The 16,112-nt window shown below is 56.5% G+C and overlaps 2 protein-coding genes across 3 annotated transcripts; both read right to left on the minus strand.

Moving 5' to 3' along the window:
* Window positions 1-4,530: 4,530 nt before the first annotated feature.
* TCEA3 (transcription elongation factor A3) lies at window positions 4,531-11,359 on the minus strand. Of its 2 annotated transcripts, none has more exons than XM_064398446.1 (14): window positions 11,142-11,359; window positions 9,620-9,682; window positions 9,420-9,525; window positions 8,939-9,104; window positions 8,609-8,677; window positions 8,344-8,412; window positions 8,145-8,219; window positions 7,789-7,866; window positions 7,517-7,671; window positions 7,183-7,244; window positions 6,179-6,328; window positions 5,501-5,647; window positions 5,350-5,421; window positions 4,531-5,194 (listed from the first exon to the last, which is right to left on the minus strand). In XM_064398446.1, the coding sequence occupies exons 1-14, from the start codon at window positions 11,208-11,210 to the stop codon at window positions 5,186-5,188; spliced, it is 1,290 nt and encodes a 429-aa protein (XP_064254516.1). In that variant the 5' UTR covers window positions 11,211-11,359; the 3' UTR covers window positions 4,531-5,185. The 2 variants fall into 2 exon arrangements, with proteins under 2 accessions (XP_064254516.1, XP_064254517.1); XM_064398447.1 differs by having other exon boundaries at window positions 9,620-9,709; window positions 11,142-11,201.
* Window positions 11,360-12,208: 849 nt separating this feature from the next.
* LOC135285789 (arf-GAP with SH3 domain, ANK repeat and PH domain-containing protein 3-like) lies at window positions 12,209-16,013 on the minus strand. Its single transcript, XM_064398454.1, has 9 exons — window positions 15,723-16,013; window positions 15,500-15,615; window positions 15,343-15,410; window positions 15,068-15,175; window positions 14,690-14,933; window positions 14,334-14,607; window positions 13,700-13,844; window positions 13,427-13,549; window positions 12,209-13,148 (listed from the first exon to the last, which is right to left on the minus strand). Exons 1-9 carry the CDS (start codon window positions 15,782-15,784, stop codon window positions 13,074-13,076), a joined length of 1,215 nt encoding a protein of 404 aa, XP_064254524.1. The 5' UTR covers window positions 15,785-16,013; the 3' UTR covers window positions 12,209-13,073.
* Between the last annotated feature and the right edge of the window lie 99 nt (window positions 16,014-16,112).

Below are 16,112 nucleotides of genomic sequence, written 5' to 3' on the forward strand. Positions count from 1 at the left end.
TCCAAGCATCTTTCCTGCCCCGAGGAAACGCCACGTTTACCTGCAAAACGGCTGGGGAGAGGGAGAACGTCCAGGAGACAGCAGGGACGGGGCTGGACTGGGGAGGGATGGGAGCACACACAGAGGGTCACAGCCTCGCTGATGGCAGCGTGGCACGCGTGTCTCCAGTGCCATCGGTGCCCTCACCCTGGGTTACAGCTGGAAGCTGCAGCGGGTCCCTCCTCCGTGGCTGCTCTTCCCCACAGCCCCAGCACCGTGGCGGGTGCAGTTGGCTCACTAATTACATGCCGTACCCAGACCGGCTGCTCTGCACAGTGCTATTAATTAGCATTTGTTTCCCTGGTGGTTGCTGGCCCTGCCAGAGCTGGGAATGAATTGGCTGCTGTGGGTGACGGGTTTGCACAGCTCCTGGGCAGTGGCGTCGTTACAGGACGCACTATTTATATTCCCATTTTGGAAAGACAAGGCGGATTGTTGGAGGAACGTGGCCGTCAGTGCCAGCTGCTCTCGACTTTCAGGCTTCCAGAGACCTTGGAGAAAAGGCAAAGAGCTGAGACACTTGGGATTGTTCAGCCTGGAAAAGAGGCTTTGAGGTCACCTAATTGTGGCCTTTCAGCACCTGAAGGAGCTATCAAGAAAGACAGACAGAGACTATTTACAAGGGTCTGGAGTGGCAGGACAAGGGGGAATGGCTTTCCATTGCCAGGTGGCATGGTTAGATGGGATATTGGGAAAGAATTCTTCCCTGTGAGGCTGGTGAGGCCCTGGCACAGGGTGCCCAGAGCAGCTGTGGGGGCTCCATCCCTGGAAGTGTCCAAGGCTGGTCTGGATAGGGCTTGGAATAACCTGGTTTAGTGGCAGGGGGTGGGACTAGATGGGCTTTAAGGTCCCCTCGCACTCCAAGGACTCTGTGGTGCTTTATGTTTATAAGAATCAATGGGAGAATAAAAAGGCACAGATAAATAAACAGAAAGAATTCCCAGAAAAACAGAGAAATTACAAATTTTGTCATTTGACTATAAAAGGGGGCACAGATATGGCTGGGGGAAGAGCTTGGGACCCGTCCAACCTGCCCTCCTGGGGTATTTTTCCTCAATAAATAATTGACATGGGGCTGGGAGACTGGGATGATGTAAAGCAGGTGGAAAGATACTTTGGGGACATTACAAGCAAATCAGGGTTAGAAACTGTGCAAAGATCATTTTTCTCTGCAACACAAGCCCTGCCTAGTCCACACATTTTGGTGCAGAGGATCACGGAGTAGGGATGAGCCTGAATATCCCACTGAGCCCCCCAGGTTCCTCCTCTCTTTCCCATCACCTTGGGTGCTCTACCTGCACTAAACCTGTCCTAAACCCTGTTAATCTGTAGATGAACTGTCCCCCCCTTCCCCTCCCCACCTCGTTCACCAGCTCTGTCCTCCAGCCACCTGGCACTTCATTATATCACTCGAGATTAATCCACAGCTCCTAATTGCCGAGAGCCCAAGAGCTCCTGGCAGGGAGGAAAAAAAGTGTCAGGCAAAAAAAAGCCAATGTCTTTTTTTTTTCTCTGCAATATTTAGGTCGACCTACTGATGTGGGAAGCACAGAGATGGGAATTTGTGTGGTTTGAGGGAACTGGGGGGATTTATAGCATTTATTGGGGTTTTTTTTGCTGTCATCCCCTCCATCCTGGCTGTAAGAGGGAGGAGTGTGCATTATTCCAGCTGAAAGTGAGGAAAAAATGTATTTTGTGGAGGGATTTTTGCATTTAATGGATCTTTGCTCAGTTCTCTGAGTATTCAGCTAAGGGAGGGGGGAAAAAAGCCAGTGCCAAGCACTGTGATTTTGGGCAGGCTTAGATCAAAGTGCTGTGCAGACTCAGCAAACCTCTCTGGCCAGGAAAAAAAGTGCATGGGGTTTTTCTTAGGAAAGGTATATTCTGTAATTTTCCATGCAACACATTTCACTTTAGAAATAAAGGTCTGGGTCCAGTTTAGGCTCTTTTGATGCTTTTAATCATCACAAAGCCTGGTGTGCAGAATTGCAACCATACACCTTGACAAATAATTTCCTTCCAATGGACTGCAAACACTGCACATGAAAACTGATTTTCCTCCTCTTTTTAATTTTTTTAAATTTTTTTTTTCCCCAAGAGAAAAACCCCAAAGCAAATACCCATTCAGCTCAAATCCATGGCTTTGCTCCAAGTATTTTGGCTTGGCTGAAGATCCAGGCTGGATCATGTGGCTGTCCTGGGCAATCACTAATTTTTCCAGAGCTGCTCCAAAGCAATTGAATCACTCACATCAAGACAAAACAATGAAAGAGTGCCTGTGCCTAAGAGATCTTTACCTATTGATTGGAAGCATGAGAATGGGCAGGGCAATCTGCTCAGTTTGTCACAGGGGTTGCCAGTCACGGAATCATGAAATGGTTTGGGTGGGAAGGGACCTTAAAGCTCTTCTCACTCCACCCCTGCCATGGGCAGGGACACCTTCCACTGTCCCAGACTGATCCCAGCCCTGTCCAGCCTGGTCTTGGGCACTGCCAGGGATCCAGGGGCAGCCACAGCTGCTCTGGGCACCTGTGCACAGCAGGAGCACCAGGACCCACACGGAGAGGCTCCAAAACTGCTTTAATTCACTTCAGTCAGAGACACGAACCACCAGCAGCTGCTCCATTCCTTCCCAAAAGCTTGGGAAGCCCCGGCTGAGGGTCCCTCTGGGATCAGCTGTGCTGGTGGTGGGCAGGACACATCACCTCTCACTCCATCCCTGGGCACAGGCACCTGCCTCTGTGCTCTGGGGGTCGGTGACCGGGGCCGGGGGAGATACAGATGCATAAAGTGAGAGGATGGGGAAATGGGGTTGCCAAGGAAACCACAGAACAGCAAAGTTCTGATTGTTTTCTCAAGGCTGGAAAAATGCGGGGGAGAAGGGCAGCAGCAAAGCCCCGTGCAGGGGGGTGCTGGGGGGGCTGGAGTACAGGGGTGGTGACCCCTGGGCAAGTCAGGACTGCAGAGTAAAACTGGCCATGTGCCAGGTCCTGTGGAAGAGGGTGTCCCTGGGGGGGCTGAGGGCAATGCTTGGGGAAGGATGTGGTCTGGCAGCACCAGTGGTGGCTGTCCCCTCATGGGGAAGCCTGGCTGGGGTTGGACACTCTGTGGGGTTGTTTAAAGTGTTGCATGTTGGAGGTTGAATGTAAAAACTCCACCAGATAGAAGATTCAGCATCTCCTTGGAGTCACCTGGAGGGATTTAAAAGACGTGTTGATGTGGCACTGGGGACATGTAGCTAGTGGTGGGCTTGGCAGTGCTGGGAGAGCAGTTGTGCTCAATCATCTTGGAGGTCTTTTCCAACTGACATGACTCTGTGATCCATGCAGAGATAGGCAGGGAGAGGCAGCAAGAGACACCAGCCTCTGCTGAAGCTTTGGAGCATCCACACCTGGAGCCTCAGGGTGGGTAAATCAACCCCTGGCAGGGACTGTAAGGGCCTCTCCATCATTGCATGTGGGGCTGGAGCTGCCACAGAGGTCCTGAGAGCTCTTGTGAAGGACACAGAGGGATGCCAGGAGATCCATGACAACACGCTTGGGGTCTGGCTCCCTCTGGTATCGCTTAAACACCTTTATTAGACTGGACTGCAAGAAAATATAAGTCCAAATCCCCCTATTTCAACCTTGTCCCAGGCAAACATGCCCTGAGGCACCCTGGGCATGGCTGGGAGCCCCAGTCCTGCCCTTCCCGCACTCCCCTCACATCTCAAGGTCACACTGATGTTTTATTCATCCCCTACAATCCACTATATTCCTTAATTGCAGCCACACACACTGTCACAAGTGTAAATAATTGCCTTGGAGGCTCATTAATCACTTCAGCGTATTAACGAGCACCACAGCCCAGAGAGCTCTTTCAGGGGGCTCAAGGGTGGTAGGGACCCCCAAACATGGAGGGTTTAGCACCCAAGTTTGGGTACATGACCTGTGAAAAAATTCATACCTCAGCCCAAGATTAAAAAATTAATGATGGATTAATTAACAGCTTCACTGTCCTCTGCTCTCATACTCATGGAGGCATGGGAGCAGCACCCTCATCCCCATCCATGGTCACCATGACCTTCCTGTGTCCCCATCACATCCCACTGCCACTGGAAGAGGCTGGTGGTAACAAGGGATGGGTTTGGTGCCAGAGGGCTCCATCCCAGAACTCCTGCAGCCCAAGAGATGTCTCCCAGCTGGTCCCTGATGCCTTTTCCCTGGAAAATGCTCCCCACTGTTGGTGGAAGTTCTGCCCTGCCATGGGGCAGCCTGCAGCATCCAGACCAAACCAGGGAGCTGCTCCAGCCTTAATTAAAGGTCTTTAATCACCAGTCAGGTGATGGGTGAGCAGCAAACCATGGTTATATCCCAAGCTGGTGCTGGTGGATTTGAGATATATGTTGGAATTCGGTGAGGGATCTTGGACGACCTTGAGGGTCAAGCTGGGGAGCTATAAACTTGAGACAGAGGTCCCAAACCCATCTTAGGAAAGAGTCTGTTCTGCAGAGATAGTTCACACCTTTATTACTCTGGCTGGAAGGGTTCTTCCTCGCTCCTCTCCCTGCCATCCTTCCTTCTTTCCCGGGACACAGTGCCTTCAAGCCAGGATGGATCGTCCATTTGTCACAGAGCAGAGGGGCACAGTGGCATCCCAACAGCAGCTGGACACGCTGCATGCACCCTGTCCCCTCCATGTCTCTCCCCTCCCTCTGTGTGCACTTAGGTGAGGAAGAAGGTCTTTGGGTTAAAAACTGGCCCTCTGCCACCCTCAGCTCCCAGGCACAGCCCCATGCCCATGGAGCAATGTCTCTGCTGCCCCCACATCATCCAAGTCCAGATTTCTCTCAAGGAAGGACATGCTGCCCAGGTTGTACCAGCCTCCCTTGCCAGGAATGAGTCTGTTCCCAGTGGGATCCCAGCACACCCCAATCAAAGGACAGGTAATTGCAGGGAAGAACCATTGAATTCCCAGGGACCTTCTCCAGTGAGCTTGACATTGCCAGAGGCCAGGTCCCCAGGGTGTTTGAGGGAGCAAGGGAACAAGGAGCTGGGGTTTAGGGACTGGTGCCACCCTGACCCCTCCTGCCCAACCCAGCTGCCCAGTGTGGTGTCACAGCATCTTGTCTTGCACCATGTTCCCTCCAGCCCACTCGCCAGCAGCGTCAGCAGAACTGCGGGAGAAGCAGAGCCCAGGGCGGATGGTGAGCCCAGGATGGGTGGTAAGCCCTCACCCAGCACCCACAGCACCATTTCAGGGGGCTCTGCTACCCCTGAAGGCTAGGAAAGGGGTGGGCTGCCCAGAGCCTCTCCCCAGGTGGTTACAGACCTTCCAGCGGTTCCCGCACTCGTTGCACAGCACAAACGTTGTCATGGGCTCATCAGCGCTGCGCGTCTGTACCTGGGGTGGAGCAGCACGGGCTCAGTGGAGACCCTTCTGGTGTCCCCCGAGCCAAGCTCCCCTGCAGACCAGGCCTGACCTGGTTGTACGTGCAGTTCTTCTTCTTGCACTTGCCACACTGGAAGAGGTCGGTGACGGTGCCGCCTGTCTTGGCCATCTGGTGCTCCCGGATGGCCTCCTGGGTCATGGCATTCCGCAGCTTCTTCAGCTCATCACTGGCCATCTCCTGCCACCAGCATTGGCCCAGATGGTCAGTGTGGCCATGGCGCTGCTCGCATCCAAGTACCACAGTCCCCATCTCCCCCATCCTCTCCCAAAACAGGATTAATCCTGCTGTCTGTGCTTTCTGGAGGACTCAGACCCGTCCAGATGAAAAAAATCACCCCATCTTCAAACTAAAGCTGTTGCCTGCAGGGCTCTGTCTCCCCACAGGGGAAACTGGGCTTCTGAGGAGCCTGATTTGTGGACCCTGGTTGAGGAGGACAAAAGGCGGTTGCTCCAGCCTGATTCCTGCCAGTGTGACATCTCTCAGCCAGATCTGTGACAGGCTGGGGTTCTGCAGGGCTTTAAGGGAACCTAGAAGTGCTGCCAGCTTTCTCCTAATTCTCCCTGTGTCTCATTCAGCCCTGGGGTGGGACAGGGAGGTGCTGGGACAACCCCACTGTGGACATCACCAAGCCAAGGCCCAGCACCTGGGCACCACAGAGGCAGCATGGAAGAGACCCAGGGGCAGCAGCCCCATGCACCCCCTGCCCACCTCAGCAGTCATGCGGGCGATGAGGCTGGGCTCGATGGCTCCACACAGCACATTCCTCCTCAGACCAGGGTTCTTGGGGTCCTTCAGGTTGCTGATCCTGCTCCTCACCCGGTTGCGATACTTCATGTCTGTGCTCTTCAGCTCCTGGAAGATATGTGGGGTCTGTCAAGGAATCAAGACAGGGGGATGCCAGCTTGGGTGCTGCTGTCACCAGGGCCAGTGGCCACGTGGAGGTGGCTGATCTCAGTGGGGCTTTCCTCCCTGTGGGAAGTGTCCTCATCCTTGGCTTTAAGAGGATGAAGCACAGCTTGAGATGTGGGGAGGAAAATGATCTTGCATTGCCATGGAATGTCTAACATCCAGGCAAGGCTGTGGGGCTCAGGGGCTGTCACAAAGCCCTGTGCTGGGACAAAAGTTTGTCATGCAGAGGACTCTATCTACTCCCTCCTCCCAAAGAACATGGGTATGGACAGGTTGATGTAGCAGCTTTGGGCACAGAGGCTGGGAAGGCACCAAAAAGGGCACCCAGGAGGTGAACCACCCTGGGGTTGGTCCTGGTCTCAGGGGGCTTCCAGGAGAACCCCAAGCCTTGATTTGGGGGTGGGCAGAAGTGGCTCCATCCAGCATGGCACAGCCTGGACATTGTGACAGACTGGTTCTGGCAGGACACACAGGCATCTACAGCAGGCTCATGGAAAAAGCTGTGGCTGGGTTTGGATTTATTTCCCTAGGGATGAAGGCATGTCCCTGACCAGAGGGGAGTGGGGAGGACACGCAGACCCCTGCACGAAGGCAGGTGCTCAGGAAATGCTTTGCTCAGCATCAGCTTCAGTCTCAGCATCCTCTCACTGAGGTCTTGGCTCCCTCTGCAGGCAACGAGCACGGCAGAGTCTGTCACCCTCTGTCCTTGTCCCCGCCACCCTCTGTCCTGTCCCCAGCAGGACTCTTGAGCCCACACATGCTCCCCCAGCAGATGAAGCCTGGGGACCCCTAGCCCCCCAAAGGATATGGTCTTCAATCTCCGATGCCATCTTCTCGCAGTTGACACTGAACTCCTTGTAGTCGTCTAAAGGGTAGAGAGTAAAGGGTGTGAAACCAGCCACAGGTCTCACTGTACCTCCCCCAGAAAAACTCACCTCTCCCCCTGTACTTGCTCCAGACACTCCATCTCTAAAACACCTGGTTTTACCTATCTTGGACCTTACAAAGATACATCCAACCCCCTTATCAGAGACCCTACCAACCTCCTTTTTCCTTTTGGGGCTGAACGCTCCTATCAGGACTGTCCCATAGGAGAAATAGCCCAATCTGGGGTCCAGCACCCTCAGAGCTGCTCACCATCCATGCGCAGTGCAGCCGTCAGCATCTCAATGCACTTGTCCCTCACGGAGTCCCCTGTGAGGTAGCAGGGGGCCAGGAAGCAGGGGCTGGCAGAGAACGAGGGGCTGGTGGGGCTCCGCGGCACCTCAGGTTTGACCTTGCTGCTGTTGGCTCTGCAGGGCACACGCAGGGGCACGGGCAGGTGGGAGGGTCCTGGCACAGCCACAGGGCCCTGCCGGGGTCCCTTGGAAGTGGAGTGGGTCTCTCCTACCTTTCCCCCTCTCTCCTACCTTTCCTCCTTGCTGTCGCTGGAGTTTCTCTGGGAGCTGGTGGGAGCTGGAGAGAGGCTGGTGCCCACAGAGGCTCTCCTGGGAGTGGCACGAAACAGGACAGTGGGGATGACACCAGAGACAGGGCAGGGGGTAGGGATGGTGGCAGGACCTCAGGCGTCAGCACATGGATGAGAGTCCTCACTCGGAAGTCAACAGGAATCTCCCCAGGGAAGGATTTGCTCCTCCCAGGAAATATCCCAGTGCTGTGGCAGGATCAGGGCTCCCAGCCACTTCTCACCCCCTCCATGGTGAGGGTATCCCCAAGGCATACCCTAAAAGCATCCCCAGGCTGCCCAGGGACACCTCCTCCTTACCTCTCCCCTGACAGTCTCTTCTGTGAGGAGGAAGAGGAGGAGATGGTTGAGGACCTGGAGTCAGCAGAGGCTCTCCTGGCAGGACAAGCTCCATGTCAGAGGGCAGTGACTGGGACAAGTGGTGGGTCCACACCCCCAACCACAACCTAGTGAGGGGCGAGGGTCTCGCCTCTCCCATTTCACCCAGCCCAGAACCCACCTCTCTTTCTTGCCATCCAGAGGTGGCTTCTTGGAGGACACAGTGGGGCTCCTGCCATCACTGGACTCTCTTCACCACGGAGGCCCAAAGGAAAGGAGAGAAGCTCTCAGCAAACCCAGCACACTCTGGCAACCTGCGAGCTGGATCATGTCCATCTGCATCCCCCATCCCTGAGCCCCACCCCAGGCTGCCAGCAAAGCTTCCCCTGGGCTGGCAGTGCCTGGCAGAGCCTGGCGTGGGGGTCAGGGCATCCTTCAGCAGGTACCTCTCTGGGCTGGAACTGGCAGAGTGGCCCTGGGTGGTGGTGGCAGGAGAGTCACACTTGCTGGGCTTCCTAGGGATATAGAGAGCAGGGGTCAGATGAGCACTGGCCAAAATGACCTCATCTAAGGATAGTTAGTTTTAGAGAAGGGAAAATAAAAAATGGTCACTTCTCCCTCCTCCCTCCCTCTGGTGCTGTCTCAGAGGCAGTTTGGTCTCCAGAGGTGCTGCCAGCATCCATGGGTAGGCAGAGGTGGATAAACTCTTAAAGACCAAGCAGAGGGTGGTCTCATATTGGCCCAAGTGTCCCGCAACAGCAGGCAGGAGCCCTCACCTCTCCTTGTGCTTCTCCCTGTGCTTCTCAGCTGTATTCTTGCTGTGCTTCACCCCTTCACTGGGGCAGCTGGAAACATCCAGCCCCTTCTTCTTCTCCTTGTCTCCATCTGTGTCCTTCTCCTTCTTCCTATCTGCATCCTTCTCTTTTTTTGTGGTGGTGGACTCTGGGGGAAGGATTTGGGTGTCACAGTCACAGCCCAAACCAGCACGGGGCACCTGTGGAGTCGCATCCTGGCATAGGGAATGATTGTGTCGATGCTCAGGCCTTGGTGGGGCACACATTGATTTACACCACTCTATCCCAGAGTGAAAACAAGCCCTTGGAAAATCTGGGTTACGGGTTATAGGAGCCTGCATGTCCTAGCTCTGGACTGATTCCACTCCATCCCCCCTAGAAAGCAGTGGGGCTTGAGGTGCAGGGAGGACCCAGGGAGGATTGAGGCTTTGGGGGGTTCTTGTCTCCCTCCAGCATCACTCACCCAGCAGTCGCTTCCAGTTTTTGATGAGGATTTTGGCTGAGGCCACCACCTCTTCATCTGAGCAGTGTTTCCTCACTGAGTTCACAGCCACTCCAATCCGTGTGGTCTGGGGACACACCGGGGACACATCCTTAGGGATGTGCTGGCTGGCACAGGGCACAAGCTACCCCAGGGGGTGTCCCCCCACGCAAACCCCTCACCTGGAGCAGCTGGATGGTCATGGTGTAGCCGGTAAGGGATTTGAGCAGATCCAGTGCCCCTTCCTACAGCAGGGAGAAGCCACAGGAGCCCTTGAGGAGGCACCAGGCAGCAGCAGGAAGGGCATGACAGGAGAATCCAAAGCAGCCCTGGGCTGCTCCCTGGGATTGCCTGACCCTCTCACACCGATAGAGAAGCCCCACACCCAAATCCTGCTGGACCATCCCAGCACCAGGTCACATCTCCAGCTGGATAGCACGAGATTTTCTTAAAACTTGGGAAAACCCCCATCTGCAAGAAAAATCTGGGCTGGTGGGAGTTAGGGACAGCTGGGGGATTTCCCAGTGTCCCCCACCCAGGGGTGTGAAGGTCCATGGGACACAAGCCCCAGGATTTCATCCTGATACCCTGCAGTGGCAGCTGGGATAAAGATAGTCCAGCACAGAGCCTTCCTCCTCCTCCCTCTCTTTCTCCTCCTCATCCTTGGTATTTTTAGAGCCCCAGCAGCAACACCGGCTCCCAGGTATCCCCCCCGTGGGGACACTGTTCCACGGACTCTCACCATGAGGAGCTGGATCAGAACCCCCTGGTTTGATGGTGCAGGGACATTCCTGTGCTGTAGGTGGACCCTGACTCTGTCCCATCCCAAAGTGCAGCAAGAGAGGACTTGGAACACCCTTGTCCCGTGACCCCTGGGTAATTCCTGGCAGCAAGCAGAGCCATGGGATCTAGTTTGATATCAAGCACTGGCGTCCCAAAAAGCCACCAGATTCATGGAGCTGGCAGTGCTGCTCCCCCAGCCAGGAGCCTGCATCTCATCAGGGCAAAGGCCAGTGGAAACAGTCAAATATTAACTCTGAGAGCTGGGCTTGGCACATGTAACTGGCTCACCAGGATTCCCAGAGGGATCCTCACTTGGCACAAGGGTGGCAGGGCTGGGTCCCGGCTGCCCCAGAACACAACCAAAACCACCCAGGAAACAGCGACTGACCACCTCCCTTTGCACACTTGTGGAACAGGCAGGGCTGTGCCTGAGGGTGCCTTGAGGGTGTTATCCCCCAGCCCAGAGCTTTTCCTTGCCTGTAGACGAGCCTCTGGCCCTGGCAGGGTGCTGGTGCACAGGCTGGGGGCCAAGCACCTGTTGCCCACAATCGGGCACTGCCAAGCAGCGTCAGGAGCTGCCACCCATGGGACAAACACCCCCTTACCCCCAAATCCTAGCATCTGGGAGCAATGGGGTACAGGAGACCCCCAAATTAGCGGCAAAATTAAATCCCCTGGGTGCTAACTATAATGTCCTGAGGCTGGGCTGGGGTGACACAGGCAGCACCCCTTAAACCCACTCAGCGCCTCCAGAGGCAACATGAGGGGTGTGAAAAGCAAACAGTCCCCCCAGTCCCCCCTTTCCCAAGCCACACAGGATTCAAACGTGCATGTAAACAAGCACGTGTGTAAATATGCACACCTGCAAATACGTATGTGTTCAAATATGCGCGCACGCCCCGAGGAGCTCAGCCACCTTACCGTGCTCTTCCTGGCCACCATCTTATCCAGTTTCTTGGCAATCCGGACCAGCTCCTCAGCGGGCCCCATGGCGGGGGCTGCAGCCGAGCAGGACGCTGGCTGTGGGCACAGCTGGGCACAGCTGGGCACAGCTGGGCACCGCGGGCATGGGGGTCCTGGGCAGGCGGGTGGGAGGGAGCAGAGAGGAGGGGAGAAGGGGGAAAGGGACGGGAGAGGGAAGGGAGAGAAAGCAGAAAGGAGGTGGGGCTGTCCCGGCCAGTTATAAACTCCTGCCAGGAAAGCAAAATAGCACGGGGGAGGGCTAAATATAGCCGAGAAGCAGGGCTGCAGGAGCGGGGGAGGCGAGCCCTGGGCTGTGGCCCTGGGGTGCCGAGGCACAGGGACGGGGCTCTGCCATTGGGCTGGCTGAGGCAGGCAATCCTCAGCACCCGGCAAGCTCTGTTTTTCCCAAAGCTGATCCAGCAGCAAGATCCCCGGCGGGAATAATCTTTATACTCCACGCATGCTAACGTTCCAACGTACGTGGAATTCCAGTATACAGGAATAGTTCTTATGCTGGAGTACTCCACATGTTGGAGAGAATAGCCTGTTCCTGGAAATGTCCAGGGTCAGGATGGACAGGCCTGGAGCAACCTGGTCTGTTGGAAGGTGTCCCCCCCCGACGTCAGGGGATGGACAGAACGATCTTAAGGCCCCTTCCAACATTCCGTGATTGTGCACTGACAAGTGAAGTGCAGCAGGGACGGTGTGGCATCAGCGCCAGCAGAGCCAGCTGATGGTGTGCCAGCCTGGGAGCCCCGCAGGCCTGGCTGGACGGGCAGCAATACGGGGCACAGGCCATTGGGATATGGAGGTGACAACAGCCTTGCCATCCTTGCTTGTCCCTGCTCCAGCTGTGGCTGTAGGATGAGCATCCTGCTCTGGATTCACGTCCCAGCCCAGCCCTCCATGGCTGCCCCCAAGGGCGATCACAGATACCAGTGACTGGGAACCTGCTCCCATCAGCAGCATCACCGTGCTGGGGACGGCCAGGGCAGGGGTTGTCCCCCCGCAAACACACTCCCAGGTGCTTAAAAAATGATGGTTTATTAGAAATCAGACAGAAAACATTTAAAAAAAGACTTTTTTGAGATGAAGCATTTGAGAAGGGTAAAGTGAGGGGGTATGGAGACAGGTGGCTCCCAAGGGACACTGCTACAGGGGTATGCTGGTCCTAGAAAAAGCTGCAAAACCCCCTCTGAGAGCCCCCCCAGGGAAGGGGCAGTGATCCAGCACCCACCCCACATGAGGGACACGGGGCAGGGGCTCTGCGGTACCACCTGAAACATCCCCCACCCTCCAAATCAAGGAATGGAATTTCACTACCAGTTTTGGAGAAGCTTTGGAGCATCCCTGAACTCCACCAGTCCAGGAAGCTCCCAGAACCTGGGGTGGGGGATGGACACAACAAAAAAACCCCTCTCCTATTTCTTGCCCATCCCAAAGGCTTCACAGTTGGGGTACAGAAGGAGGCTGGTGGTCCATGGCTGCCCCCAGGATGAGGAGGAGGCTTCAAGACTATCTGGCAGAGGGTGGGGGATACCAAATACAGCTCCCCCATCCCAAATTCCTTGCAGAGAAGGAAGAAGAAAACCCAAGGGATGGGCAGAGCCACGGGAAGGACAGAAGAACAGCAGGAGCAGGGGCTGGCACAGAAACCTCAGCCCACCAGTGCAGCGAGCATGTCTGTTCTCTGCTCCTCAGCTCCCCACTGCTGCCATCCACGGACGCGTTTCCCAATGCAGGGAATCTCTGGCCCACTTGGAGGGCAGTGGTCTCATGCCAGGATCCTGGGCACACGTGCCCTGTGGCCTGGCTCTTCCAAGCCCCCAGCAGGGAGCTGGCTCTACTCCCAGTCAATGGGACGGTGACAAATGGGCCACCCCCACACGGTCAGTCTTGCAAGAGGTGGACGAAGCTGGCAGGGAAGACTCCGGTGCGGGAGCCATCGCCCTCGATGAAGCCGACCTGGGGGTGCAGAAAGAAGGTTTAGGGGAGAGCAAGTCTTATCTTGAGATATCAGCCCCAGAACTTCTTCCCCTGCTGAATTCCTAACAGGGATTTAGAGAGGCAAAGCAGTGGTGGCACATCAGTGGAGCCCTCCCAGTCCTCCTCCATGCATACATGGGTCAGAAGTCCCCCATCTGTGCCCCCCCAGAAAAACCCAGCCTCCTTCAGAAGAGAACTGGAGGGAGAAAAGGACCAGGATTTGGATCCCAGCACCTGTCCGTGCCATGGTGACTCACCCAGATCTGCTCATCCTCCTCCCGTGTCACCACGATGACCTCCCCCTTGGAGAAGGTCAGCTCTCGTGCCTTGTCTCCCTTGCAGTCAGCCACTGCCTTTACCCGCTTCTGCCTCCCCTTGGCCTGAAACGGGATGAAAAGGGGGTGAGAGACCCCCCCCCGAGGCCATCCAAAAGGTGGCAACAGTGATAGAATCCCCTGATCACTCCATCTGCCACCCCAGGATAAGAGGAGCTGGGATGCTTGGGGATGCAGAGGAGGATTTGCACATACCGGAGCAAATCTTCTGGGCATGGGCACAGGGGGCACCTTGCTGAAAGCGGGGTCCTCGGGGCCACCAGGGCTCTGGGGGGACCCAGACGACCCCATTTTGCCCACCATGCCACCAGTGCGCCGGTACGAGCGGGTGCTCTCTGACCTGTGGGTGACAGTGGGCACAGCGTCACCCCCCCTCTGCTGCTGCCTTCCCCCACCCTGTTCTCCATCCTGCGAGGTCTCAGGGAGGTCAGGGCTTCCCCCGTGGGACCTGGATCTCACCCACAGCCCCCTGGATGCTGATGAAAAGCGTCCCCAGCACCCAAGCTCCCTCAAATGAGCCCATCCCACCACATTTTCCCAAAGGAGAGAAAAAATATATATGATAACTGGTAGAGGATCTTGGTGTCTTCCCAAATAATCTGCATCATTGTCCCCAAGGTCAACCCAGCATCCCCACAGCTGCCCTTGTCTCCTCCTGCATCCCAGAGTCACCATCAGTTTCTTTGGCGATCCCAGAAGGTGGGGACCCCTTTGCTTCACAGCAATTCTCCACGCCCATGGGGGTGGCAGAGGTTGAAGCTCCCCCACCAGCCCTGTGCAACGATCCCCCAACACCAAGTGCAACTCCGATCTGGAGCAGGGTCCCTACCCAAACTTGACAGGGGGGATGTCAGGGACTGTGCTGCCTGGCAGGGGCTGCGTGGCCGGGGGACTCAGCTCTGGCCCCCGCCGACTGCTGCTGGGGTCCGTCTCGGAGCGCGTTTCCCAGTACGCTGCCCGCGGGCTCTCGGTGGGGCTGCGGCTGCTGGGGGTGCCATCCAGGGCACCCATGCTGCTGGCACAGGGCAGGCTGCGTGGTGCCACAGCCTCTGCTGGCCCAGAGAAGTGGGGTTCCGATGCCTGTCGGGGCAGCTCAGGGCGCTCTGGTGGAACACAATGGAGACAATAAACTTGGTCTCTGGGGGAGGCACAGACCCACCATGATGACCCCCTGCTCTGACTCACCGGTGGGGCTGTGGCTGGGTTTGGGGCGAGAGCTGCCCCGTGTGGGGTTTTTTAGGGGCAGTGGCGGGGGGATCTCCTCGCTGTGGGCCCGGCGGGGTGCAGCGCGCGAGGGCACCAGGATGCTCTCGTAGGTCTTGTTGGTGATGTCCATGCCCATGCAGCTCCAGCGGGTCTGGGGGCAGGCAGGCAGCGGGCTGGCGGCCAGTGGTGATGCGCCCTTGAAAGAACGCTGGAGGGGGCTCACCTGGGGGTACTCACACAGCTCCAGGGATGTCCCACTGCCACCTGCCCCCCAAAAGGGTCTGCACTCCCCCCGCTCCCTCACTGGGGATGTGGAGGCCCCACCATCCCACAGTACCCACCACCATCCCACAGTACCTTCTCGTCCAGCTCATCCTCACTGTCATATGGGAACTCCGATGGGGGCTCCCAGTCATAGTCCACATGGATTTGCAGGGAGAGCTTCCCTGCCTGCGCCTGCTCCAGCTGCCACAGGGATGGAGCAGGTCAGGGGGATCTCAGGGTGGGGCAGCCCACAGGGGTCTCAGCACTGGAGGGACACATTCCAGAAGCCCCCCCACCTTCGTGCCAGCCCTCCTCAGGGTCCCCTCTCCCCACTTTAAGCTTCTCCCCCATTCCTCCATCCCACCTACCAGCTCCTCGCACTCGCTGTACTTCAGCCTCCTCGCTACATCCAGAGCTGTCTCACCTGCCGTGTTCACTGCCCGAGGGACAAAAGGGGGACAAAGCCAAGTTGCAGCCTTATCACTCCCACCAAAGAACCCCAAAATCCCCATCCCAAGCTCATACCTGTGGTGAAGCTGGCTTTCCCTTTCAGGAGCAGCTTGAGGCAGTTGGGCTGGTTATAGAGGGCACCATAGTGCAAGGCCGTGTTCCCATCCTGCGTCACCCGGTCCAGTGTCCCCCTGTGCAGGGCCAACACCAGGAAAGTCAAGGCTTTGACACAAGCATCCTGTACATGCCTCCCATGAGGGAGACGGGCAAGGAACACTGGGAGCCCTTGGGTGCACACCCATTCTGGATGATGAAGTCCACCAAGGGAAGGGATGATCTGTCGGCATGGCGTACGGCCATGTGCAGCGGCAGCTCGCCTGCATCCTGCCAAGAGATGGGAGGGAGAGATCACCCTGAGAATGCTCATCTTGCCTCAGGATAAAGGGAAAAGAAGTACTGGATCCAAGAATGCTCATCTTCCCCCCTGAATGAAGGGAAAAGGAGCGCTGGACCCGCGTATGCTCATCTCCCAAGATACGGAAGGGAGAGAAGAGCTAGCCTCAACAATGCTTCATCTCCTACGTGTAGGAGAGAAGAAAGCTGGACCTGAGGATGCTCATCTTCCAACCAGCACATCCCTTCCCAAAGCTCAAGACAACGCAGAGCACAGCCACCCAGAGAGGCAAAA

The sequence above is a fragment of the Passer domesticus genome, chromosome 24 (assembly GCF_036417665.1).
Source record: "Passer domesticus isolate bPasDom1 chromosome 24, bPasDom1.hap1, whole genome shotgun sequence".
In the NCBI taxonomy this organism is placed as follows: Eukaryota; Metazoa; Chordata; class Aves; order Passeriformes; family Passeridae; genus Passer; species Passer domesticus.